This window comes from Alnus glutinosa, chromosome 8 (assembly GCF_958979055.1).
Source record: "Alnus glutinosa chromosome 8, dhAlnGlut1.1, whole genome shotgun sequence".
Lineage (NCBI taxonomy): Eukaryota > Viridiplantae > Streptophyta > Magnoliopsida > Fagales > Betulaceae > Alnus > Alnus glutinosa.
This window is the reverse complement of record NC_084893.1, coordinates 11,580,099-11,607,025: the sequence shown is the minus strand read 5'-3', so window position 1 is coordinate 11,607,025 and position 26,927 is coordinate 11,580,099. Positions and strand designations below refer to the sequence as shown.

The 26,927-nt window shown below is 38.0% G+C and overlaps 2 protein-coding genes across 5 annotated transcripts; one reads left to right on the top strand and one right to left on the bottom strand.

The window, feature by feature from the left end:
• On the top strand, window positions 1-21,369 carry LOC133874844 (uncharacterized). Of its 4 annotated transcripts, none has more exons than XR_009901397.1 (10): window positions 1-288; window positions 6,493-9,721; window positions 9,797-9,877; window positions 15,128-15,280; window positions 15,985-16,148; window positions 16,432-16,579; window positions 16,669-16,791; window positions 17,511-17,598; window positions 20,870-21,138; window positions 21,281-21,369. XR_009901397.1 is itself a non-coding variant. In XM_062312729.1 (9 exons), the coding sequence occupies exons 2-9, from the start codon at window positions 6,836-6,838 to the stop codon at window positions 21,061-21,063; spliced, it is 3,837 nt and encodes a 1,278-aa protein (XP_062168713.1). In that variant the 5' UTR covers window positions 1-262; window positions 6,493-6,835; the 3' UTR covers window positions 21,064-21,369. The 4 variants fall into 4 exon arrangements, 2 of the variants coding, with proteins under 2 accessions (XP_062168713.1, XP_062168712.1); XR_009901396.1 differs by having other exon boundaries at window positions 21,272-21,369; XM_062312729.1 differs by having other exon boundaries at window positions 1-262; window positions 20,870-21,369.
• A 676-nt stretch (window positions 21,370-22,045) lies between these two features.
• On the bottom strand, window positions 22,046-23,741 carry LOC133875882 (GRAS family protein RAD1-like). The gene has a single exon (XM_062314144.1). It carries the CDS (start codon window positions 23,693-23,695, stop codon window positions 22,172-22,174), a length of 1,524 nt encoding a protein of 507 aa, XP_062170128.1. The 5' UTR covers window positions 23,696-23,741; the 3' UTR covers window positions 22,046-22,171.
• Between the last annotated feature and the right edge of the window lie 3,186 nt (window positions 23,742-26,927).

Here is a 26,927-nt window from a genome sequence, read left to right as displayed (position 1 = left end):
GGAGAGTGAGAGAGACGCAAAGAGGGACCTCTGAGTCGTCGTTTTATTGGTTTTAAAAACCGTTTTGGAGGTTTTGAAAGAAAAGGAGAGAGCAAGAGAAAAATTTCCACTTTGGAAATGGAAAGTGCGAGAAAGTGAGGGAAAGCGAGAGAAAAAAATTCGAAAGATGGGTTCTGTGAGCTTTGACGGAGACCCTTTTTCAGATACTGCAGTGTCTGGTTCACTCAAACCCTCTTGAACTAAACCAAGAGCTGAGAACAAGGTGCACGCATTGCTATCTTTTGTCAGGTATTTAGATTCCATTTAATGTTTGTTTCAATCCAATTGTGTTTCTGAACATTTGTCTTTATCTGATTTTGGTTTTTTGTTCCTATCAAGTTAGGGTTCTTGTAATATGCATCTATAACAATAAATGTATGTGTTAGAGGTGTTTCTTTTTGATGGTTGAGTGTGATGTGAGTTGTTGTTTGATGAACTAAGGTTATGGGAATGAGAGGGAAGATAAACATAAATTGATAAAGTAACACAAGATAGATTTAGTACTTCTTTTGTGCTCAAATTCAAATTCAATTTCTTTTCAAATATGAATGTGTTGCTTTATTGGAAGGCGAACTTTAGACCAACTATTTCTACTAGTTAGTTATCATAGAGGTAAGGTTTCCCATCTGTCAATTGATGAAGCCCAGTCGAAAGGTAGGTGCATTCCTAATTGTTTAGAAGCAGTACTAGTTCAATGATTATTTATTTGCTGCTTTGTACATCGTTTAAAATACGTCCATGCTGAATTTTTATCATGGACAATGACTAAGATTAGGCCTATATTATGGTAAAACTACACTAATTTACGTGTCATCTATTCAGAAAGAGAGTTATAGCGAAGAAGGACCACATTCATTGACTGACCTTCAGTATTGCTCAAACATGCACTATTTGTGTGGTGAAAAGGGAGAAAAGAAAAAGAAAGGAGAAAAGGAAAAAGGAAAAGGAAAAAGGAAAAGAAAGATATGGCCCATTGTCTAGGCTAGCTTCGGTAAACTTGTTTGACTACAAGATACAAGTGCTTCCTCAACAATGTATCATGTCTAATAATCTAATTGAAGTAGGATTACCTTGCTGTTATTACTTCCTCAACTATGGAGTGGGATGCAATTGTTGATAGAGCTTTACGGGATTGGAAAGGTTAATCTCTTCAAGCCATGATTTGTAAATTATCCTTGGGATCTACTGTTTATAATCTCTGGAAGCTTAGGAATGATCTCAAGTTTGGAAATGATTTGCTCTCTGAAGAAAAGCTCTTACAAGAAGTTAGTTGGGAAATTAGGAACCGGATTGTGAGTATAGGGCAATTTAAAGCTAGCCATGCCAATATTACTCTATGTTCTAACTGGGGTATTTCACCCAAAGTTTTGTGTTGATTGTGGTTTGGGGTTAGTGGCGAGTATTTGGTTCCTTGTTTTTGGAGGGTTTCTTGGTGGGGGCTGTTTCTGCTCCTCTGTTTGTTGTGTATTTGGGTTAGTTCGGGTCCAGTAGTGCTGCTGGAATGTGGAGCTGTGCTGGGGCTGTTGCTTGCTGGATTTCTGAAAGTTGGTAGTTCTGCTGTTGCTACTTCTCGTCTCTGGATTTTTGGAGTTATTCGTAGTCTGCTGTTGCTGATTTCCTTTGTGTTTGTAAAGTTGATTTTTAGTGGTTTAGCCAGAGGTGGTATTATATAGTTGGTGCTCCTTTGTTTGCTTTTCATGTAGTTGGTCTTTGGCCAGTTGTAGCCTGTTGGCTTTCAGGTCCAGCTTGTTTGCTGGAGTGTGTAGATCTTTGGTTGGTGTTATAAAATTTTTAATTAATCCAAAAAAAATATTACTTTCTAGATGTGTCTTTTGGGAGATAGTGAAAAGTTAGAAAAAGGATTTGATATCTAATGATCCCCCGTAGCTGCACTTACTCCTCATGGTAGGTTCCTTTTGCTTTGAATTGGATCTTCATTTTTTGAAATTGAATAGACAAGAGTCGAGATTAAAAGATAGAGTTGAACAAAAATTGATTTAAAATATTAAATAAAATAACTAACGAAATAAATAAACAATTCAACAAAATTTAATTATCGTTTAAAACATATAATTATAATTTGTAATTTTTTTTTCACACCTAGTATTAATTTATTCAGTTGTCCTCGACGAATTTTCATATTTTGAAATCACTGCATAATTTATTCATTGCTGATAGTCTTGAATATATCCTTCTCCATATACGTAATCAAACAATTAGTCATTCACTGATCTTCCATTCGGTTGCGTAATCGATTTTTAACAATATTCATTGTTGAAAAACCTCTTTCAATAGTAGCTGTTGCAACTAGTAGAATCAATGCCAATGTCACCAATAAATAAACTAATGGATATACATTATCCTTTTTCATCTCTACTAGCCGTCATATTATTTGACACTCTGATTGGTCTGATTCGTTGACCCTATATAGTTGTGGGAAACAAAATCCGCCCACTCCAGTGACACAATATTTGGAAGACTTCCAAATCACTTTTGCTATATTGTTTTACCTGCAAATTTCACATTCCATGCTTTTATTTATTTTTTAATTTTTTTTTATAGGAAAACAAATAAAAATATAAAAAAAACGTAAGGCCCCCCTAAGCATACAAGAAGTATACAAAGGAAACCGAAAAAAAAGAACACACAAGAAACCCAACAGACAGCTGAGACACAATTGACCCACAAACCGAAACCCTAAACCCGCCAAAACACCCTAGACTACATTACAACACAGCAAGACTTCTCTTGCCTTTAACTTGGCTAGAACTAACACCCCTATCGTCAAAGTTTATTGGGCACTCTAAATTCTTAACCTCTCTACTCCCTTTTGGCTTAGGAGCAGAAACATGATCCTCTTGACGCTGTCTCTCATCAATTAATGTCAAGAAATCCAGAAAACCCTTCTCATCACCCCCGTAAGAGATACCCATAGTGTGATAGCGCGATTTTGCATCTTGCATTGCCTCGGGGTAACCTATAACCCCCACCTCATCCTTCTCTCCAACACCAGCCCCATCCAGATCACCCCCTCCTCCTCCTACGAAGATTCACCCATCGAGACAAAATAAAACTGTTGATCCCTCCAAGACATACCCAGCAGAAAACTAAGGGGAGCAACTAGTTACCGTTGATGGCAAGAGAATCGGCCTAGGCGGCAGCAACAGAGGACTACCCACATGACCAATATCCAACTTAAAAGAGGAATCAAACCCACCCACGCCAAACAAAGACGATGGATTGGACCCAATGCCACCAGACACTTAAGGCAAGGGATGAGAGATAACCTGCACTGTGGGACTTGGCCCAAGAAACCTCCGCCAAAGAAATCCCTTCTCTGGAGGAGATTTCCAAACATCAACCTTCACGGTATTTGCCACATTGACAAAATCTAGACCTGGTGATGCAACAAACACCGGCAATGCCTCGGGAGGCGATGATGGGCTTGCCAAAACCACAGCACCATCAGAACCACATTCCATGCAAATAAGTAAGAAAGGAGACTGCATACGACTTATGTTTGATGTCTGGAAATTTCTGGGACGTTCTGCTGGGTCAGGATGGGGCCCCAAGCGTAGAAGGGTCCATTTGGGTCGATGCTTGAATAAACCCAAACTCAGAGCCTCATTCCAGTCGGATAACTCTGAGTTTGCGGGTCCGGTGTCGACGACCCTTTTTGGGCGCTCTTCTCGGCCGGAGTTCTCGTCGCCGGCACGTTCTGGGTTGGTTATGGCATTGTCTTCTTCCGGGATTGGGTCAAGTAGCTTGCAGGAGCCCCGGGTTTCTCCCCTTTCTCCGCCGCCGGTGATCCTGGATTCTCTTCCGGCTCCGGCTCCGGCTCCTCAGCCTAGTAGCTCAAGTGTTGGTGTTTTGGTTGCTCAGGCGGCCCCTTTTAAGCCGCCCGTTCTTTTCACCTTCCCTCCTTTGCTGGTTCCGGAAGTGGTACCTACGGTGACTTTGGTTGCCCCAGCGATTTCGGCGAGTCCTCCGGTGACTATTGCTGGGTCTGATTCTTCCGATGGTCCTGGGTTTGCTGTTGATCCACTGCCTAGCAGTTCTGGGTTTGCTCCTCCGGGTTCTGTCCCCTTGCTGGTTGGGTTTGGGTTGGATCCTTCCTTCTCTTCGTCCTCTCAAGCCCCTGCGGCACCAGTAGAAAAGAAGAAGTCTGTGCAAACACCTGCGGTTCCAGTAGAAGAGAAGAAGTTTTTTGAAGGTTTGGAGGCTCCTAGTCGGGTACCAGAGTCTGGTGTTGCCCCTCCGTTATCTGCTGGAACGACTGAATTGGGCAAGAAGATCTCTTCGGCTGAGAAGTTGACGCCGAAGAGGGAGCTCCCTTTGAAGAAGGTTTTAGAGCCTCCAGAGGTGAAGGATCCGCCTTTTGTTTGCGACCAAAATTGGGAGAAGGAGGCTTGGAAGAAGGAGGCAGAGCTTTGGGAGAGAATCTCTGAGATGTATCCGGGGGTGACCAAGGAACAGAGACAGAGGCTCATTGAAATCTGGCAAGATGATAGAGTGCAAGAAACACGAAAGTAAGAGGGAGCTTCGGAATCTACAAAGTTCCGTCAATTACGGAGACATTAAAGCTTCTTCAAGGTGTAGGAAAGACAAGGCCATTAGGTCGTAGGGTTGTATACCTTGGGGGTTCTTGTGGGTTGTTCGCTGGTGCTTTTTTAGTTTTTAGGTTTTTCTTGGTTTTTTTTGGGTGCGTTGCTTGGGTTCTTTTGTAGGTTGTCTTTTGGGTGTTATTTCGGTTTCTAGGTTTTGTCTTGGGGTCTTTTTGTTGGGTTTTTGTTTGGGTTTTTTAGGTCAGCTTTGGCTCTCTTGTGTATACTTCCTGTGTACGTAGGGGCGCCTTAAGCTTTCTTTTCTATAAAATTTTACTTACTTATCAAAAAAATATATGACATTTTTTCTTCTAACAAAACTATAACAAAGTGAGATTTTGATGTGAATATTTAGGGCTAGTTTGGCAAACTACTTTCATTTTTTCTCTATTTCTTTTCACTTCTTTCAAAAATATCAAATCAAAAACATTCTAACTTTTTTACACTTTTTATATCACATCAATAATTTTTTAATATTATTCAAATAAAAAAATTCACTAAAAAAAACAAAACTTTTTCACTTTTCTATAAAACATTCTCAAATTTTATATCACATCAATCACTTTTTTTATTACTATTCAAACAAATATTCCACAACACAATTACTTACCAAACTAGCCCTTATTTATTTTTTTGTTTTTGTTTCTTTTTGTTTTGTTTTTTCCTGGTCAAAGAGAGAGAAATACCATGTGCATATCAGTGAATTATAGTATTTTTGATTATATATGTTTTTAATCCTTTCTAAAAGGGTTAAAAGTCTCATTGAAAGTAAAGTTTCTGCTAATATGATTAGTAAGGTAATATACTATAGAAATGCCACTGCGTTTAATCTACTTCCTTTGCAACCTGGGTGTAATTAAAGCAATACTTTACTGCTACTTCAATTAGTCATACAACTCAGCAGTCACTAAATCATTTATGCCAAGAGATGATTAATCTGGGGGTATAGAACTTGGTCATTTCACCACACCTACTCCCACTATTTCATAATTAATGTGACCAGTAAATATAAACCCAAAAAGAAAATGAAGAATAAATACTGGAGGGGCACAAAGGGAGAGTATATATGTTGTATTAGGAGAGCATGGTCCTCCTTACTTACCAAAAGTTGTTTATGTAGCATGTGCAAAAGTTTTTGGTATCGGCCATTAGGATTCTGAAGGTGCATCTAACTAAGATGGAACGTGTGCGAACTCAAAGCCAATACATTGATAAAATGTGCTGGGATGTGTATCTATAGGTCTAGGGGGTAATAAATTTTTAGACGGGCAAGGGGGGTCGTTTGCCCAGTCTCGACCCCCATAGCTTGGCCGCTGCCCTAACAAAAGCTAGTAATTTACTTTTACTAAGATAAATGTGTCCTTAAAGGGTGATTGTTGGTATCCTTGTCAAGAAGGTTCAATATCCCCGTAGTATTAATGTTTGGATAAAGAATTTCTTGATTGTTTGGAGTTGTGTATGTGGTCCATAATGGGCAATTCACCTGGGCTTTCGTTCTAGGATATAATGGAACCCATTGTAGAACAGCTGACAATGAACACTACATTTCCATTTTCTTAGAAATGTTGATTGCAGCTTGCTAAGGAATGAGGGTATATATTCTATACTCTGGTCTGCCTTTCGTTTAAGGAGTAGTGAAGGTTTTGACTAGTAAATAAGAGCCTATATATTACTATGTTTACTTTTTACTCTTTTATTTCAGATTTTTGCTGGGTTTAAATTTTATTTGCTGTTTTGATATTTTTATTTCTCTAAGGGTGAAATTATAGATTTACTTTCAGGTTCCTGCAATTTTTTGTGCTTCTGGATTGTTACTGAAACTTCTTTCCCGACTCTGTTATGCATGCAGCGTAATATCCTTTGAAGATTCTTACTTATCAAAAAAAATATCCTTTGAAGATTCTTAAGTTTTTGAAGGAGATTTAAGTCACGTCCACTGTTTTCATAATTGCTGAAGCTTCTGGGTATCCCTATCGGGTGGCTGAAACTGGAATCAAACTGAATTTGTATTCCTGTTTCTGTATCTGTCTGAGACTTTCAGGTTTTTCTGCGGTCAAAAGCTGTAAGCAAAGTTTATAGTTTGGTATGTGTTAGATGGGTTGTTTGTACATGCATGTGATGTGTTCTTCATAGTATTCTGGCAATGAGGTTAATCACGGTTACGTTCAGCTAAACGGAATGATAATGGTTTGATGGAACAATCAAGCATACAGAAACAATTTCAGCACAATTCCATGGATCCTCGAAATGAGGAACTCCAGCCTGCATCTCAGTCATTTATGCAGGACCCTCTGAGTGGGATGCAAACTAATATTAGACCTCCTGACAATAATATACCAGAATTTAAACCTGTTCTTAATTACTCCATACAGACAGGTGAGGAGTTTGCACTTGAATTTATGCGCGACCGGGTGAATCCAAGGCAGCCTTTTCTTCCATATACTGATCCCAATTATGCAACAGGTTATATGGAACTAAAAGGAATTTTAGGCATCAATCATACAGGGTCTGAAAGTGGGTCAGATATTTCAATGCTCACCACCGTTGAAAAAGGTCCGAAAGAGTTTGAGAGAAAGAACTCTTCTTTACATAAAGACAGAGGTAACCCTTCTTTCCGTGAAGATAGAAGTAACTATGGGTCATTACCACAAGCTTTTTCAGGTTATGACAGTAATCAAGGAGTTCTTCATGGCTATGCCTCTTCTGGAGCCTTCAATAGCTCGTCAATGAAAATGAAGGTTCTCTGTAGCTTTGGAGGGCAAATCCTACCTAGGCCTAGTGATGGAAAGCTGAGGCATGTTGGAGGTGAAACCCGCATTATACGTATAAGAAAAGACATTTCTTGGGAGGAGCTTGTGCAGAAAACATTATCAATTTATAACCAAGCCCATGTTATTAAATATCAGCTTCCTGGAGAGGATCTTGATGCCTTGGTTTCTGTGTCTTGCGATGAGGATCTGCAGAATATGATGGAGGAGTGTAATGAACTAGAGGATAGAGAAGGATCACAGAAGCTTAGGATGTTTCTGTTTTCCATAAGTGATTTGGATGATGCTCAGTTTAGTTTGGGGAATTTGGAAGTTGATTCTGAGGTTCAGTATATGGTTGCTGTCAATGGCATGGACGTGGGGTCAAGAAAAAACTCAACCTTGCATGGTCTGATGAGCTCTTCAGCAAATATTTTAGGCGTGTTAGACAGACAGGATATTGAGGGGGAAAGTAGGCTTGCTACAAACTCAATAGGGGTTAGCACTTCACCTTTGACGGGCACTTTTGTCTCATCATTGACTGTTCAATCTTCGCAACCAATTCTACCAAGTTCCTCAGATGCTTATGAAACCTGTCCATGGACTTATCATGGGCAGATGATGCGCCATGGTGAATCTAGGCAGTATCCTTTTCACCATGGTCAGGATCCTCATCATTTCCCTTTTGAGGGAATTCCTACTCTCACACCTCTTCATGGGTTGATGAATCAACAGGGCACTGAAGGGCGGCCATATATTGGCTTATGTGAACAGAATTTGGAGATAGCCGTAATGCAGGTGAAACCAAAATGTGATGGTTCTGTTCAGCAAAAGAGTGACACCAAAAACAGTTGCTCAGAGCAAGACTACACTGTTCCTCCACAGCCACATGATGGTAACTTGATAGATAATCTTTCTTTTGAAGAAGCAGGGGTCACGGTTGCTGCATCTGAAGGAGATCTATCTTTATTGTCTTCAAAAAATGAGGCGAAGCACCAGGAACCTGAAAATGTATCTTCATCGGTTGATGCTGTGAGTCCCGCGCAGCTTCCTAAATCTAGCGATGATGACCCTTATTCCACATCTGGTAGTGCAATTGCTCCTGCAGATTCTGAGTCCAGTGTGGTTGATCTCAGTTACCTCGAGCCACCTATGCCTCCTCAGAGATACTACTATTCAGAAAGAATTCCCAGGGAGCAGGCAGAGTTGTTGAATCGATTGTCAAAGTCTGACGATTCACATGGTTCTCAGTTTCTCATATCTCACTCACGTTCTGATATTTCCCAGCAGGATTCGATTACAGAATGCGTTTACAAATTGCATGACAGAAATCTGGCTCCCCAGACTGAACAGTCCTCAAAAGCAAAGCCATTGTTTATAGATACTCACACCATTGACGATGGACTTGCCCAACTTCAAAAGTACAAAGAGTTTGCTGATGCAGTTTTTCAGATGAATTCCAGGTGTTCGCAAGATGTGGATTGTGAGTGCAAGCACGAATCACCAGATGCTATGTATAATAAAGATGCTGTTAATGAGAATACTGTTCTCAAGTCTGACCATGCAACAAACGGCAACAAAGATGGGAATAAGAAACCCTTGGCTGATGAGCCTGCAGGAGCTGGATCCGAACTTCCTGCTCTGAGTCAGGTAGCTGCCTTTAAGCACCAAAAGGATACAGCATCTGAACTTCATTTGAGTGAGGGCACATGCAAGGGTTCCAGCAGTGATGATGCAAAGGGTCAAGCAAACACTTTTTCTTTGATCGGAAACTCAATTGAAGATGTTTCTCAAGAAATTCCTTCAGGTGGTGATTCTGCACCAGTTCAGGGAGACATCCTTATAGATATTCATGACAGATTCCCTCGCGATTTCCTTTCTGATATATTTTCCAAAGCAATACTTTCTGAAGATTCCTCTGGCATTAGTCCATTGCCCAAAGATGGAGCTGGCCTGAGCTTAAACATGGAGAATCATGAACCTAAACATTGGTCATATTTTCAGAAATTGGCACAAGAAGGGTTTGTTCAAAAAGATGTTTCTCTTATCGATCAGGATCATCTTGGTTTTTCACCTGCGATTAGAAAAGTTGAAGAAGGAGATCATGTATCTTACCATTTTACAACTTCAACGGCAGATGGAGTTTCAGATAGCCATGTGGATTCACAGCTTAATCTTGGTGAAGATGATCAGAAAGAACTACCTGGAATGGTTGGAGCTGACAACAAAGTTCTGCATTCAAATTATGATAATTCCCAAGTGAAGGGCACTGAAAGTATGCAGTTCGATGGTATGATGGAAAACCTACGAATGCCAGACTCAGAGTATGAGGTATTCTTCTTTTGAACCGGTTTGGGAAATCTCAACGACTATACTTCCTGCTAACTTCTTATCACTTTGATGTAGGAGGGGAAGATTGAATCCAGGAATATTGGTCTACCTCCTCTAGATCCTTCTCTTGGAGATATTGATATCAGTACTTTGCAGGTATAATTCATGTATGTTCATTGTTAACATGTGTCTTATTGTGGATACAGGAGTTCTGGACTTCTTGCATGACATAAATGATTTGCTTGAGAACAATTGATATCATAGAAACCCGTCCTTGATTCTATCTGAAAATATGCTGTGCTGTTTCTAAAGCATCCATCCCCTCAAGATGGAAAGTATGGACCATGGTGTCTCAACTTGCAAATTTATGGGACTAACCTACTTCCATGGAACTCTATTAACAAATCTGTACTTCTTTTCAGAGTTTTTTGTTTGTTTGTTATTAGATCATGGTGTGACTTTAGATTGTCATCTTGATACTTTATCAATATTAGGTAATTGGTTGAATGAGTCAATCAGTTAAAACCAGTCTTAGAGTTCTATGACTCTCAAATGATGCATACGCACTACTGAAATATGCCAGTTATTATCTGTTTCTTTATTTTCTGTTATATGGGTTGTTGGGAGCTTATTTTCTCCACTTAAGCATTGAAGTTAAACGGTACTACTACCATCACAATTTAAATGGGGTGCTTTTCCTTTCAGGATGTCTCAAAATAAATGTATATTTTTCAGAAGTAGAAACATTTACTTTGACATTTCCTTAAACTACCCTCATCCTTACAGAAAAGTAAATAAGATTGGTGGGGGAGTAATACTTTAAGTTTATAATACTGCTTACTTAGGCATTCATATGTTTTTTTTGCAAACGAAAATAAAATTTCCATACTATATGGAGCTGGCTCATAAAATTTGTTTCTCCATTCAAAAAATCAAATCTTGGGAATACAAAATTATGGAGATCAACGTCAACAGCTCTTTTCGTTCTGGTATTAGAAATAGCGAGCATTGGTGAGTTTATTATTGATTTTTGTATGTTGAACTCTCCCCTATATTCAAACCAATCCTTTTCACGTCAGACAATTGTTGGCATATGCATCAATTATAAACTGAAATGAAATTTGCCCTATAATTATGTTCATCAGAGAGTCCATAATGTTTCTAAAGTGAAGCTCATTAAATTGATGCATATGCATATACTCATCAATTATTTAATGCATCAATTAAATAAACAGTGGCCAAGAGAAACCCTTGGGCCCTAGCTCAAGTGGTAAAAGGGTGAGGTGGGAGGAGTCCAATTAGGTTTTGTGTTCAAATTTCCCCATAAAAGCAAAAAAGCTTGTGAGATGGGGTATCATAAATCACACTTGTGAGTTTCATCTTTTAATGAATATTGTTTGGGGAAACTGAGAAAGTATAAATTTTCTGCTGGTTGTGGTAATTCAACTTAATTGATTGCTGTCGGGGAGAAATCTACTCCCTTATTGCTTAGCTATTTTTATTTGAGATACTGTGCAGTATATGATTTTACATCGGAAAAACAATCTATTGTGGTAGTCTTCAATCACTATCACTCATTTACACCTTGCCCTCATGAATACCACCTGTCACTCAACCCCTTTCAACTATCAATTGTTAGCAAAAAACCCCCTTCGTTAGCCAATATTGTTAAAATGGCATGTGCATTTTTAGACCTGATTTGACTCTTTTGCCCTCAAATAAAAAAACAGAAAAAGGGGTGGTCGTCAAACCACCCCCCAATTGCATGGGGGCGGGCCACCCCCAAGCGTGTTTCAAGGGTGGCTCGGCCACCCTTGAATACAATGGGGGTGGAGCGGTCACCCCGCAAGGGTGGTTCGGCCACCTTGAATCACTTGGAGTGGGTGGTGGCCGAACTTTTCTTTTTTGGATTTTTTTTTTTTTTTTTTTTTTTTGACCTTATGAATTATTTAATTTTAAGGGTATTTAATTTCTAAACTAAAGGTATTTCCGTCATTTTATGTTGAAAATGAGCATGTGGGTGTCATGGTTTTCCTGCCTGATTTAATGATATAGGGGTTTTTTATACTAAGGGTTAAATATAAAAAAGCCCCCTCAACTAACAATTTATTTTAAAATAGCCTCATGAATTTTCAAGTGTGCTAAAGTGACCCATCAAACTACAAAGGTGAGCCAAAAAGGCCTTTTTTTTTTTTTTTTTTTTTTTTTTTTCCTGATAATACCCTATCCTCTAAAAAAAAGAAAAAAAATTAATTAAAGAAACTTTTTTTTTTATAAAAGAAATCTAAAAAGTTAAAGAAATTCCAAACTTTAAAAATTATTTTTTTTTAATTAAAAAAAGTAAGAAAGAAAGAAAAATAGAAAAAAGGAAAGGGGTGGCTACCCAACTAGCAGCTACCCTTTCCTTTTTTCTATTTTTCTTCTTTTTGTATATTTGTATTTATTTATTAAGAGTGACACGTGTCACCATGTTATTGGCTCTGACGTGACACCTAACGGAATCTATCAATTTTTTTTAACGGAATTTGACTAGAATGAGTGGTTTGTATTTTTGGCATACCATAAAGACCTATGAGTTCATTTTGATATTATAAAGAGTTAATTACATCAGGTAAACCGCATGAACTAATTTTGCAATTTTTCTTTTTTATTACTAAGAGTGACACATGTTATCATTTTATTGGTACTGGCATGGACATTAACAGAATCTGTCAAGTGTTTTGACTATAGAGACTTAGTTGTTATTTTCGCTTATCCTGATGACCTCTGAATTATTTTTATACTACAGGGAGCCATTTGTGATTTAGGCCAATTACAAAGACTGAGTTTGCATTTATCCGAAAAAAATAGTTTTTTTTTTTTTTTGGTATTAATCCACCCATTGGTTTTTTATTTTTTTTATTTTTTGTTTAAAAAATAGTTTTTATTATTATTATTATTTATTTTTTATTGTTTTTAGAGGATAAGGGTATTATCAAAAAAAGTGGCATTTTTGGCATACCTTAGTAGTTTGATGGGTCACTTTAGCACACTTGGAAATTTATAAGGCTACTTTAGAATCGACTGTTAGTTGAGAGAGCTTTTTGTATATTTAATCCATATACTAATGATTGGTAATTGAAAGGAGTTGAGTGTGACATGCGATAGTTCGTGGGGGCAACATGTAAATGAGTGTTAGTTGTATTAACACAACTCCAATAACAACTACAACTCAAGACTCCAAATTCGCTTATGAGTCTTGTGCGGCACTACATAATCCAAAGACTATTGAGTAGAGTTCTAATCCTATCCGGAGTCCTAATCTGACGATAGAGTTCTAATCTGAAGAGAGAGTTCTAAGATAAATTGTATTCTAGTTATTTGAGAGCTAAAGAAGTCCTAGATCAATTATGTATAGGAGTCCTTGTTTATGTTTATCTCTTGTAATACTCCTATATATATTCAATGAAAGCTCATCTATAGAGCATGGTTTTACAGCCTAATACATTAATTATGGTATCAGAGCCAAATCACCGACTAAAGTTGTGATCCATGGCTTCCGACTTCGAATCCTCTGCCACATTGGCAGCTTCTCATGCTTCACAGCATCCCCCACCACCCGTCCAGCCCTCTGTTATCTTTTCAGTCCCAAATATGAACCATAACCTCAGCATCAAACTTACCAAAGGTAACTTCATGGCCTGGCGAACTCAGATTCTTGCGTATATCAAAGGCCAAGACGCTTATGGCTTCCTTGATGGTTCTTCTCTACCGCCTGCCCAGACAATTCCAAATCCAAGCACTGCTGCTGGAGCACCGGCCACCGTCGTCAACCCAGACTTCCTCGCCTGGAATCAACGGGATCAGATGATCCTTAGTATTTTAATTTCTACACTGTCCGAGCCCTATGTTGTCCATGCAGTCGGCTCTCCCTCGGCTTCCTCTCTCTGGAACACGCTGCTCGCCATGTTCGCTTCTCAGGCCCGTGCTCAGGTCATGCAAATTTACTTCCAGCTCGCAACGGTCAAGAAGGGCACCAACTCGATCACTGAGTATTTTCAGACTATAAAGACGCTCAGTGATACTCTTGCTGCCGTTGGACAGCCTCTCAACGATTTTGAGAGTGTTTCTTTTCTTCTCAAAGGACTCGGCTCCGAATACGATCCTTTTGGGACTTCGGTCACAACTAGAGTCGACCCACTGTTCGTTGATGAACTTTACGGCCACCTACTTGCTCACGAGATGCGACTGGAACAACAAATCCCAAGCATTGATGTTCACCCACCTGCTGCGAACATCACCACCTGCACGTCCAACTTTTGTGGTCGAGGTTTCCGTGGTCGTGGCGGTTGTCCCTGCAACCAGGGACGTGGATCTTTCAACAACAGAGGACGCGGTTCCTGTTTCTCTATGGATGCAGCCTCTTCTCGCCCTATCTGCCAAATTTGTGGCAAGCCCAGACATACAGCCGTCCGTTGCTACTATCGATAGGACCAGCCTGAGTCGTCTCAACCACCCGAGCCGTACCAGTCGTCCAATCCCCAAGGTTATTACTCCACACCCATCTTGCCTGCTGAAGAACTGTGGTATCCTGACACCGGTGCCACTCACCATCTCATCGGCCATCTTCAGAATCTCAATTATGTATAGGAGTCATTGTTTATGTTTATCTCTTGTAATATCCTATATATATTCAATGAAAGCTCATCTATAGAGCATGGTTTTACAGCCTAATACATTAGTTCTATTAAGTTGAGAGGGGTTAAGTGTAATTAACCCTATTCTAAATCTTTGGCAAAGCTTGTTCTTTTTTTGTCGAACTTTTCTGCATCTCGAAATAGTTCTGAATCTGCACTACATAGTTCTGTAGATATAATCAGAGACTGGATTTCACCTGGTTTTTTTTAAATGGAAACCATTGGTACTGTCAAAGTAATATAAGTGAAATGAAATCTATGATGAAAATGAATTGAGCTGTTAATTTGTTAGCTCCTTCTTCCTCCATTCATATAAATATAACTCTATACAAGAGTTTTATGGGCACTATGACAGCTATAGGAGGACATGTCATACTTACATGTGATTGTGAAAAAATTCGAGGAAAACTTTGTTACACCTAGCCTTCTTCTAGAAGGTTTACATGTCATTCGTACTTTGACATTTAGAACTGAAACTATTGTGCTGTTTTCGGATTTCCTTGCAGGATTCAATTGTTCTATACTTGCAATAGTATTTGCGTCCACATTTAGCTGCTTTTTTCCTTCTGGACACATACACAGAACTTAATATGCATGCATTGGCCTGCTTGCAAACTTGCCTTCTATCGTGTTTTGTTAGTCTGAGATTGTTCGGCCTACTTTTTTGACAACCTTAAAGTATGTCTCTCGCCACAACTGTTTGATTCTTTCTTTTGGGTACGCTTTATAGATTATAAAGAATGAAGATCTTGAAGAGCTGAGGGAACTGGGTTCCGGTACCTTTGGGACCGTGTATCATGGGAAATGGAGAGGAACGGATGTTGCCATTAAGAGAATAAAGAAAAGCTGCTTCACGGGTCGATCATCAGAGCAAGAGAGATTGGTACTCTTCCTCAACACCTTGAACCTGTTACTGTTCATATAATTTTTATGTTGTATTCGCCACTTATAGTCTCTCTGTATCATTAGAAACCTTATATATATATATATGAAAAAAGTACACATATGACATACCTCCTTCAAACTACCATGCAATTTGCAATATCCCCCCAAGCATTCAATTGAAGCAATGTCCCCCCCAAACTACCAGGAAATTGGAATGTACCCCTTTTGTCTCTCAAAAAGACAAAAATGCCCCTAAATTGTTTTAAAAAATACAAAAATATTCCTATAAATTGATTATATTTGAGAAAAAGAAAGAAAGAAGAAAAACAACCCACCAAAAATGGTGAGGACCCATGGTGGGGACCCATGGTGGCTGCTGTGGGTTTGGTGACACATAGCTGCCATGGGGCATCAGGTTTTTTTTTTTTTTTTTTTTTTTTTTTTTGTCATTGGGTTATGTTGCAATTTTTTGGTAGTTTATAGGGGACATTGCTTTAATTGATAGTTTGGGGGAGACATTTCAAATTGCCTGTTAGTTTGAGGGGTACATAGGTATGTGTATTTTCCATATATATATATATATATATATCATAAAAGCAAATCGTGAGAATAGGATCAACACTCTTTTATTGCTTTAGTGAGAAGTAAATCAATAGTTTCTTTTACAATGCCATATTAGATAATACTTGCTGCTATTCTCAGACTACAGAGTTCTGGCGGGAAGCTGACATTCTCTCAAAGCTTCACCATCCTAATGTGGTGGCATTTTATGGTGTAGTACAAGATGGACCTGGGGCAACATTAGCAACTGTGACGGAGTTCATGGTTAATGGTTCTCTTAGGCATGTTTTAGTTCGCAAGGATAGGTAAAACATCTACTCGTACAGTTCTTGATTTTCAGTTTGGAATCTTCTGGGTCATGTCCACATTGCAAACTGTATATTAAAACTCAACTCATATCATTGTAACTAAACTGGACAAACAGAAAGGTTTTTGAAATGATGATTACTGTAAAAGAATCTAGAGTTTGCTTATTCATTCATAAAGCAAAGCCTTTATGTGTCTGTCCCAAGTTTGCTATTTTCAAATTGAAGCGGTTGCTTCTTTAATAATTTCTTCCATCCTTTTTAACATGATCTTGTTTTGCAGGCATCTTGATCTTCGCAAGCGGCTAATAATTGCTATGGATGCAGCATTTGGAATGGAATATTTACACTCAAAGAATATTGTGCATTTTGACTTGAAATGTGACAACCTGCTTGTGAACTTGAAAGATCCTTTACGACCAATTTGCAAGGTAAGCATTATCGCTTTATGTATTTCAGGGAATATTCATCCCATTTTGTGCTTACTGTTAATGTTCCAATGTAATATATTGTTCACCAGGTTGGTGATTTTGGCTTGTCCAAAATCAAGCGAAATACCCTGGTTTCTGGTGGTGTACGGGGAACCTTGCCATGGATGGCTCCAGAGCTGTTGAATGGCAGCAGCAATAAGGTCTCTGAAAAGGTAGGATGTCACTCATGATTTTTATTGTTTATGATGGTATAACAAAAATTTGATGAAAAATCTTGTAGTGATTTTTATCCTATTTACATTTATGGAAGTCTGTACGTGACTTTATGGAGATCTCTCTGTTTTTGTCTTTGTATCCGAAGTATTCTTCAGTACCGTGTGGGGGAAAATTTGTTTTCAGTTCTTTTGTTTTTTTGTTTTTTTGTTTTGTTTATTTTGTTTATTTTTTCCTTCTAATAAAACTTCTCTTAGCAAAAAAAAAAAAACGTTTCTTATTTACCCCAAGAGTTTAAATTGATATTAAATTTGCATTTCATCAAAATACTTTTAACACTCACTTTGACGTGTAGGCTCAAACTTTCTATAAATAGGTGATGCCCAACACGTGAAAAAATATTTAATTGAATTGGATGTAAACTCTGGAGTCAAGGTTCGAACTTAGGACTTTTGGTTCTGATACCATATTAAACCATCACTTATCTCAAAAGTTTAAGTTGATAGGAATAGACAAATTTAATCATTAAATCAATATTTTAACGACTTTTCATTTACACTAGGGACTTTGAGGAATTTGTAATCTGCTAATTATTTGTCACTTGAAAAAAGAAGCATAACTTGGTGTTTAGTGTTCTCTTCTTTATTTCTTTCCCCTGATCTCCTAACTCTTTGAAATTTTGTCCCTTACAATGCCCATTAATTTTGTTAAACCACAGGTTGATGTTTTCTCCTTTGGTATTGTCTTATGGGAGATTCTCACTGGCGAGGAGCCGTATGCCAACATGCATTATGGTGCAATTATAGGTACATTTTTTACTTTTCCTGTTCTTTACCTTCTTCACGGTTGTGCTTTTGCTTGTTAGGTCATGTTAGCCTGCATACTGAAAGAGTAATGAGAAATTGGCACCATTCCATGACAATTTGTCCAAAAAGAGTAGTGTCGGTTAAATGGTTCAGCATGAGTCAGCTAGAGCTCTACAAGTGAGCCAACCTGTTTGGGGCTTCATTAGGTAAATGAATGAAACAAAACAAGCTTTGGTAAAGAGATATGAGAGTGAGGCTAGTTTTGGGCATCCCCTAGCTAAGCCCTAAGAAAAGGGATGTGTTTAGGTGCAGAAGCCACTTCAGATATTTATTGCATTCGACTAATTTGATTCTTTCGATGCTGGCTTGGAACGGGGTCGACTCTATCGAAGGAATTGATCCGAGCAACCGCTGATTGATATAGTTACCAACAGCTAATATCCTTTGATTACTCCATCCTTCAACCACCTAATCTAACCTTCGGATGCCGTTGGCAACTCGAGAAGAGGTAGCACTGGACCGTTCTTAGGCTCAAAGAAGTCATGGCAATTTGGATCTTAAGATGCAGTAACACCTATGATGCAAGGAATAATGGATTTACATCACCATATCATTTTCTTCTTTGCGGCTAGTGGCTTGCTCAGAAGATAGAGTCCTTCTGTTACCATTACAATATACTTAAGTGTAATATAAAAACAAGTTTAACACTACTATGCATTACCTTATATGGTAGGATATAACCTGGGGTAGCATTGGAATGCATTTGCCCCTTATGAAAATGGAATGAAGCTATTGATTCAATGTAGCTCCTTTGTCCTCATTCATTCATTTAAGTAGAAAGCCTATACACGAATATTCTAGGTACTATGGACACCTGACCTTCTAAAAGTTTTGCATACCGTTCCTCATACTCTTAGCACATTACATATTTTATCACATACATTCATTTATTCACTCTTAACATTCCTAAAGCTGTGGCATATATATATATATATATATATATATATATATATCATATAAGAGCACTTCTAGCAGCTTCCTTTAGTTTCATCCTAAATTTAGAGAACCAAGCTACTTTTTGGTTTTCTATTCAAATCCATTTCATAATAGCTTTCTTTATCTTTCCTTATACCATTTAAATATTATTTTTCACTTTTTCTTTATTCTTTATTTATTTATTTTAATTATTTCTTTATCTCTCTCCCAAAGCACTCTCACTCGCAATCCCAGCTCCTCCGTTGTACTTGTTAGATCCATGGAGGAACCCATATCCTGAATACTGGTAGAGCTCGAAGAGATCCGCCACTTGGACAACCCCACAGCCCCACTCTTCGATCCCACTCTGTTCACTTCCATGTTGTTTCTCTCCTTCTCTCTATTCGCCGATCTCTCAAGTGCCGGACACTAGCCCCGCTTGCTGATGCTGAGAGGTCACATGTCATTCTGACCAGACATAATCGAAAGGGAGGTGGGGCTCGAGACAGAGGATTGAGGGAAAATGCGAGAAATTCGTACGAAGATAGCGAATTTGATGTTGGGGATTTGTTTCCTGTGCTTGAGAGGTTGGAATTTTCAATGGGTTTGATTCATTTGGACCGGTTTCTTGATTCATTTTGTGGGGCTCTGTTGGAGGGGGGTTTCCCTAAATCTAGGGAAGCAAAGAGGGTTTAGGAAAGCTGATGGGAGTGTTTTAAACCTAGCTTGGAAAAATAAACTCTAATTGACCATGAAAAAGAGGCTTTGTAAACACATCAGCAGGTTGATCTCCAAATTTCACAAAAAGGTGTAAAAATATGCCCCCTCAATATTTTATCATGAATGAAATGACATCAACTCAATGTGCTTTGTTCTCTCATGGAACATTGGAGAAGCAATGTGCACAAACGCCTGATTATCACAATATAGAGGAATAGGTGTAGGAATTGAAAATCCAATTTCTTGAAGGAAATGTTGTAACTATGTCAATTTACTATTCGTATGAGCCATAGCCCTATACTATGCCTTTGCACTAGATCGAGCAACCGCTGTTTGTTTCTTGCTCTTCCAATAAGGTTATCTCCTAAGAATGTACAAATACCAAGTAGTAGATCTTCTTTTGGAAGGGAATCCTGTCCAATCTGCATCAGTGAATCCTTCTATCCTAAGATGTCAATTCTTCCTTTTAAGAGTCTGGGAATTTCTTTAGGTATCGTATAATACGAATCACAACATCCCAATGTGAAGTTCTAGGTGCTTCCATGAATTAAGTCCCTACACTGATTGCATAAGAGATCTTTAGCCTGGCGATAGTAAGATAATTCAATTTCCCAACTAGTCGCCTGTATCTGTTGGGATCTCAAAACAACTCTATCATCTTTCATAAGTTTTTGATTTGGGTCCATAGGGACATCATAAGGATGAGCACCCAAAAGTCCTATTAAACAAGTCTAGCATATATTTCCTCTGAGATGGATTAACCCCCTTTTTGAGATCGAGCAACTTCAATGCCCAAGAAATACTAAAGTTTTCCAAGGCATTTGGTCTGAAATTTCTTGTCAAAAATTGTTTTAGTCTAACAATTCCTTTAGAATAATCCTTAGTAATCACAATGTCATCTACATAAACCACAAGTAAAATACACCCAGCATGTGTATGGAAGTGGAATACCGAATGATCGATCTGACATCGAAGAGTATTGAACTCCATAACCACATTGGAAAGCTTGTCAAAACATGCTTGTGGAGATTGCTTGAGGTCATATAGTGTTTTATTCAATTTACACACATTAACCTTATACTTCGCCTGAGCAACAATCCTGGTGGAAATATTGGTCTTTCAAAAGCATAAATAAGGGAACAAAAGATGGGAATTTTTTAATTGCTGGAAATTCTTATAATGGAATGAAAGTGCACCATGTTTTAGGTCAAGTGATTGTGGTTCACCAAGGTAATAGTGTATTGATAACTATGGGCTTACCCATTATTCTATTAGGATCCTTGTGGTCGGGAATCTAGAAGGGGACTGGATTAATTATAGGGTATGGTTTGAGAAGCAGAGGATCTTAAGATGCAGATTAGGACTTAAAACGGCAATTGGTTCACATTGCTTGCAGATAACCCTGACTTTTATGAAATTAAATCTATTATGGTACCACCTTTTGTATAAGGTTGTCTATCAAAATAAATGTTGATCGATACAGATCAATCCTCTTGGTTATGCTCTCTCTCTCTCTTCAAAAAGTTATTCTTAACTGCTAAGCTTAAGTTATTTAAAAACCTTTCTGTGCATGTAGGAGGTATCGTTAACAACACATTGAGGCCAACTATTCCAAGTTACTGTGATCCTGAATGGAGAAGGCTAATGGAGCAGTGTTGGGCCCCTAATCCTGCAACCAGGCCATCCTTCACGGAAATCGCCAGTCGTTTACGTGTCATGTCTGCAGCAGCTACCCAAACCAAAGCACATGGTCAAAAGTCATCTAAATAGTGGTTCATTGGTTCCTTATGGCATTACTGCTGTGAGATACCATATAACAAGTTAATTCATTTAATTGTACTATAGGTAGGGTATATTATATTAGTCACAGGTATAATTGGCTTCCATTAATTTTTTTTGCCCTTAAAATGGAATAGCCTCCCTTTTCAAGTAAATCTCTTGATAACATTTCTCTTTTTCCTTCCTGAACTTCCCAAAGTTTTTACAGGATGTGAGATTTACTTCATTAACAGAATTGTAAATCCCTTTCTTTTTGGTCACATCAACATCGCATCTAAACATGATGGCTTTTAACGATGTTCTTCCCTGCCATCAGCTTGTAGGTTTCCAAATTGCTATGCGTTGCAACGGGTGACACCTCCTTTCCTTTTTGTTTTGTTTTGTTTTGTTTTTTGGATAAGTATGAATGTATATGATACCTCTAAACCTGCTTGCGTGCCAGACTTGAAAACAGACAGCGTAGAACTTTCTGGAGTAGGAAGGAAACACATCCTGAAAATAATGCGACAACGGATTGGTGCTATTGAACTGCAGTTGTGTATGACATTGAAGTGGTAGATTTGCAACTATTGAGACTATATAACTTTAAAAAGCAAGCCTAGGCCCTTGAAACTATGAAGAGTCTGTTTGAGATTGTGTTGGAAATAGAGTTTTTATATTTAGAAAGAAAATCTGAAAAAAACTTTATTTTTCTAGTGTTTTTCAGAAATGTGTCTGGCCTTTTTTTTAAGCAATAAAAATCAAAGTACTTTTTGAGTCTTTTTACCTGATGGACTCATTTCTGCTTTGTACAGTTTTTTTATGTATTAAAAGTACTTTTTAAGCTCTTTAATGTAATTCCAAACAGGCTCGAAGAACCAACACCAAAGAGCTTTAAAAATGATTGAATAATATAGTGAATTGTGAATTGCATGAAAATATCCAAGATATGGTTTGAAACATAACGAAATAATCTGGACTCAAGGAACAGCAGTTTCTCTTATAAAAGGTCCTTAGGACAATAAATTTTCTTACCATCACAAATACTCGACACCTTAATATTTCCTCCTAATGCTATTCAACTATTGATTAAAAACGATATCTTCCAAGGGGCAAGAGACTAGGAGGACAAAACATTGGGAACTTGCCATGCTGATGCCAGCATTATGGGTCTCCCTTTCCATCCAAGGAGAAGGCAACCCTTCTCACTAGCCAGAGTATAGCCATCACACCCATAAACTGATATCATCATCCTGGCTTGACTCATGCACTTCAATCCCATTACCTGAAACCCGGCTCGGCCTAACTGTCTTCGCCATTGATCTACCCTCTCGTGCCTCTCAATCCTATCACAGCCTTCATAAGCAACAATGTTCCGAATTTCCTCTGCAAAGTGAAGCCTCTCTATCTTCATCCTCTGGACACTATTTCGCGGGAGGCTGACCTCAAGGGAATCGAAAATGGCGGAATAGTAGTGTAGAGATTCAAGTAATCTCCCAAGAAAGAAGGGTCCATTGTGGTTAGCATCTTGCTCCACAACAGTAAGCGCAGTCGGGCATAACTTCTTGATTGCTTGAAGGATAGGTTTTAGAGACCCTCTACTCTCTTTGACATACTTGTGCAAGTGCATGATGCTATTCACAAATAGTGCTTCCCCTTCTCTCAAGTTCAGCTTCTCTCTGGTTAAAAGTGATGGTGTTACTGGATCTGATATCATGACGGGCTCTAGTGTTATGCCTAGCGAGGTAGCATCTTCCACAAGCTCTTTCATGCTGCCCTCAAGCCCCAAGACATTGTGACCACTGACAAAACCTGTGATTCGGAGCCTTGGAGGGCCCTCAGGCCTTGATCCAAGGGCTCTTATCAAAGAAGGCCATTGAAGAGTATGCTCCATTCCCAGATCAATGATGTGTAAGGACTCCTTCCCTTGTGCAGCTTCACATATAGCTTCATTTGCAGCCATGAAACCGAAAGCAATGTAAGGAGTTGTTTGGTGAAGGAGCCGAAAGGCTTCCAATTCCTCCTCCCTTGTCACCAACGACTTATTACCAATAGCACCGTCTGTGAATGTTCCGTTTGCATTAACATTCTGGAAAAGCGATAGCCTGGACTTCAATCCGGCCGCAAAGCAATAGGAGACTCGTTGCAGTGAATCGCCGAAAGGAGTAGCTGAAGCCCAGATTTGGGCGAGAATGGAGTCTGCGAGTTGGGTGTCCCTGCACCCCACAGCCTCGGCACAAGCCAACAACATGTGCACCAAGTGAAGCCCTTGATCCACGCCACGGCTCATCTCCTCCACACCGGGCACCATTTCATGGCTCATTTCCAATTCATCTTCTTCCATCATCATCATCATTGGAACATCGCCGTAAACATCATTCACCACGGAAAAGGTTTCAATCTCGTCTTTGTCGCAATGATCCATATTAATGAAGCTATCAACAAACTCATCCACCTCCGAAGCAGGCAAGCAAGGCAGTGTAGTTGCATCAGAGGGAGAAGATAGATCATCAAACTCATTGATCGGTAGTTTCTTCTCATCCCACTCCCACTCTCCTTGCTCTTGCTCCACTCGCGCAGGACAAAACCTTCGGATGGCAAGATCATGGTTGAAACTCTCATTCCAGCCATTCAAGGCTGCCATTTCTGTAGGTGGAGTAGCTGGGGGTGAAGCAGGAGCTGGCTTAAGAGTTAAGAATATGGTGGTTCCTTTATTTACTATGTGGGGAGTAAAAGAATATTCTCCCTGTTTCAAGGTAGGCAATGACGTACGTACATTTCATCATTACAAAATAAACAAGTAATATAAATGGGTGGATAAATTTGTTTGGCGCGGCTCATAGATCACCGTTATAAGGTAACCAACTTTTGTTGACCTTAATGCGGCGGATGAGGCAAGGTCTTTTTAACATGTCGGCCAAAAAGTGTTAGAATATAAAAGATTGGAATAATTGTATCATTAGTCCTCGAAGGATATTATAATTATGAATTACTCCCTATAATTTAAAAAGTTTATGGAAGGTCCTTGTGGTAAACTATATTTACAAATCGATTATTAGAGTCAAATTCCGTTAAATTTTTTGATAAATTTTGTTAAATGCCGCCACGTCAGTGCCCCATCAAATCAATAAGATGACGACACGTGTCCATCTGAATTAAAAAAAAAAATAAATTTATTAAAAAAATAATAAACTTTTTTATTTAACAAAAAAGAGGCTAATCTTTTTTATGGATGGGGCTAATCGTTGATATATACCACACACGACTGTTCCATTACTTATTTTATTATGTTGATGTGGCATTGCCAAGTCACCATTAGAATTTTTTTAACAATGACTGATGTAAAAATAGATTAACAATGCCATACCAGCACAGTGAAATAGTGACGTGGTATATAGCATTATTCATCTTCATCATACCTATAACCTCACGAATAATGCTACTCTTTACACTCATTTATCAAATCGGCTGACATGATGTATTTTAAGTGGATTACAATGTCAACCACTTAAAAAACAGAAATATAAGCCACTTAAAACACGTTATATCAGCCAGTGTGACATGGGTGTCAAGTGTAGCATTACTCTAAACTTCACACCTATGTCATAGCGGTTAACATGACATGTTTTAATTAAGTAATTTACAATGTCAATCACTTAAAAAAAAAATAAAAGTATAAGTTACTTAAAGTACGATATATTAACTAGTGTGACATGTGTAACAAATGATTACGAAAGAATAACATTATTCTTTATTTTTATTAGGCCCTTCCAAAATCTTCAAGAGCAGTATAAATTGAATCTATTCCTAAAAGGTACAATTCCCACCGGCCACCGGTGGTGCCATATCTCTCTCTCTGGGCTAGAGGGTGGAACTTAATGGCTTATTATAAAATTCCAGAATCCTAGAATTTGTTAATTGCATAAAATGTTCGTAATAATTATCCTATTGGCTGTTATCGGAATTATCGGTCGCATTATATTTCACACGCTTCCTCTATATCAATATTCTTTAATTTTTATTGAATAAATTAAGAATTTATACGCATTCTTTGTTGTCATTTCATGCATCCAATAATAATCAATGTAGACAATTTTCACCGTATAATTTGGCGCCTTATGTTCTACGTCAAACGCTTCCGACTAGACAAAAAAGTATGTCAAACAATATAGAGAAATGCTAGAATATTTTTTAGTGTTCTCCTTGAATGGTATAGATGTAATTAAAAAATTACATATATGTCCTTTTGAATGGCATAGATGTAATTTTTTAATCAAAAAAAATTACATCTATGCCATTCCAGGAGAACACCAGGAGATGCTATAGCATTCCTCAACAATATATGCTGTGGTGCCATCTTGTCATGGATCGGTATACTTTCTAAAAAAAAGGAAAAAGAAAAAAAGAAAAAAAACCATACAGTTAGTTTAGTTTAAGTTTCATAGATTCATAAAAGTATAGCTCGTGTATGTCGGTGTGAAAAACTATGGCCTTTCTTTGGTACGCGAAAAGGGTATTCCGTTAAGAAAATAAATAATTATTATTGAAAATGAAGAAGGGTGAAATGAAATAGTTATTCTAATTCTTTAGTTTGGTGACAACACATATATCACAATTGGAATTGAACCAAAACTTTTAAAAAACTCACATAATTTCTTATTTGTCTAACAAAACTCAAATCTTAAAATAAATAAATAAAATAAAATAAAATTGAAGACGTTCAATTTGTGAGTGGCCAGCCTCCCAAAGAAAACCTTGGAGGTGGTTGCACCACCCCCAGAGTGCCTCATGGTGGAGCTGCCATTATAAATATTTAAATATTATTTCAAATAAATATTAAGAGAAAATTAAAAGAGAGAAAAAAGAGGGAAGATAAAACTTTTTTTATTTTAATAAAATAATAATAAGGGAAGCAAAAGTGACATCCTAAATCTAAGGTAACATTTTGAGTTTTCTTAATTAATTAATTAATTATTTTTTTTTTTAAAGAAAATGAGTAATTCTATATTTAAATTAAGTGTTCATAAAAAAAGAGGTGGCTTTTAAAATCACCATTGGGCGCGTGATGGATCAAATGATGATTTTGATCAAATGGTGATTTTAAAAACCACATCATTTTTTATGGACACTTAATGTACATGTAGAATTACTCTAAGAAAAACTAATAGAATTTGTTGCAGACATTTCGAGTAATTCTACATATACATTAAGTGTTCATCAAGTGTCCATAAAAAAATGATGTGGCTTTTAAAATTATCATTTGATTAATTACACGCCCAATGTTGATTTTAAAAGCCATTTTTATTTTTTGATAGACACTTTTTTCAATTTAATATAATAAAAAATAAAAAATATTTTTCAATTAAAAATAATTTTTAGAAAAAAAACTAAAAAAAATAATGGCGGCGGCCAGCTACCCTCATTTTCCAAAATGGGGGTGGCCGGCCACCCCCTTTATTTATTTATTTATTTTCATATTTTCAATTTTTCTTTGTTTTTTAAATTGTCTTAATTTTTTTTAATTGAAAAATAACACATGGCAAGGGTATTATAGGAATATTTCGGAAGAAGTGGTCTTTTTAGCACTCTTTGGTAGTTTGGGGGGGCCATAGTGCTAGTGTTGGTAGTTTAGGAGGTTACTTAAAAAACGACTGGTAGTTTAGGGGCCTTAAATGTAGTTTTCCCAAAAAATAATGTTCATTTGCCTGCATGGTAAAACTTTAATAATTTTTCAGTCTTTATTAACCTTTTCCCTTGGCCATACTCGAACAATTACCACGACCCCCCCCCCCCCCCCCCCCCTCCCCTCCCTCCTCACATACAACTAGGCTCGGCTCGTCTCGTAGGAAGTCATTGCACACCTTGTGGCCGTAGGG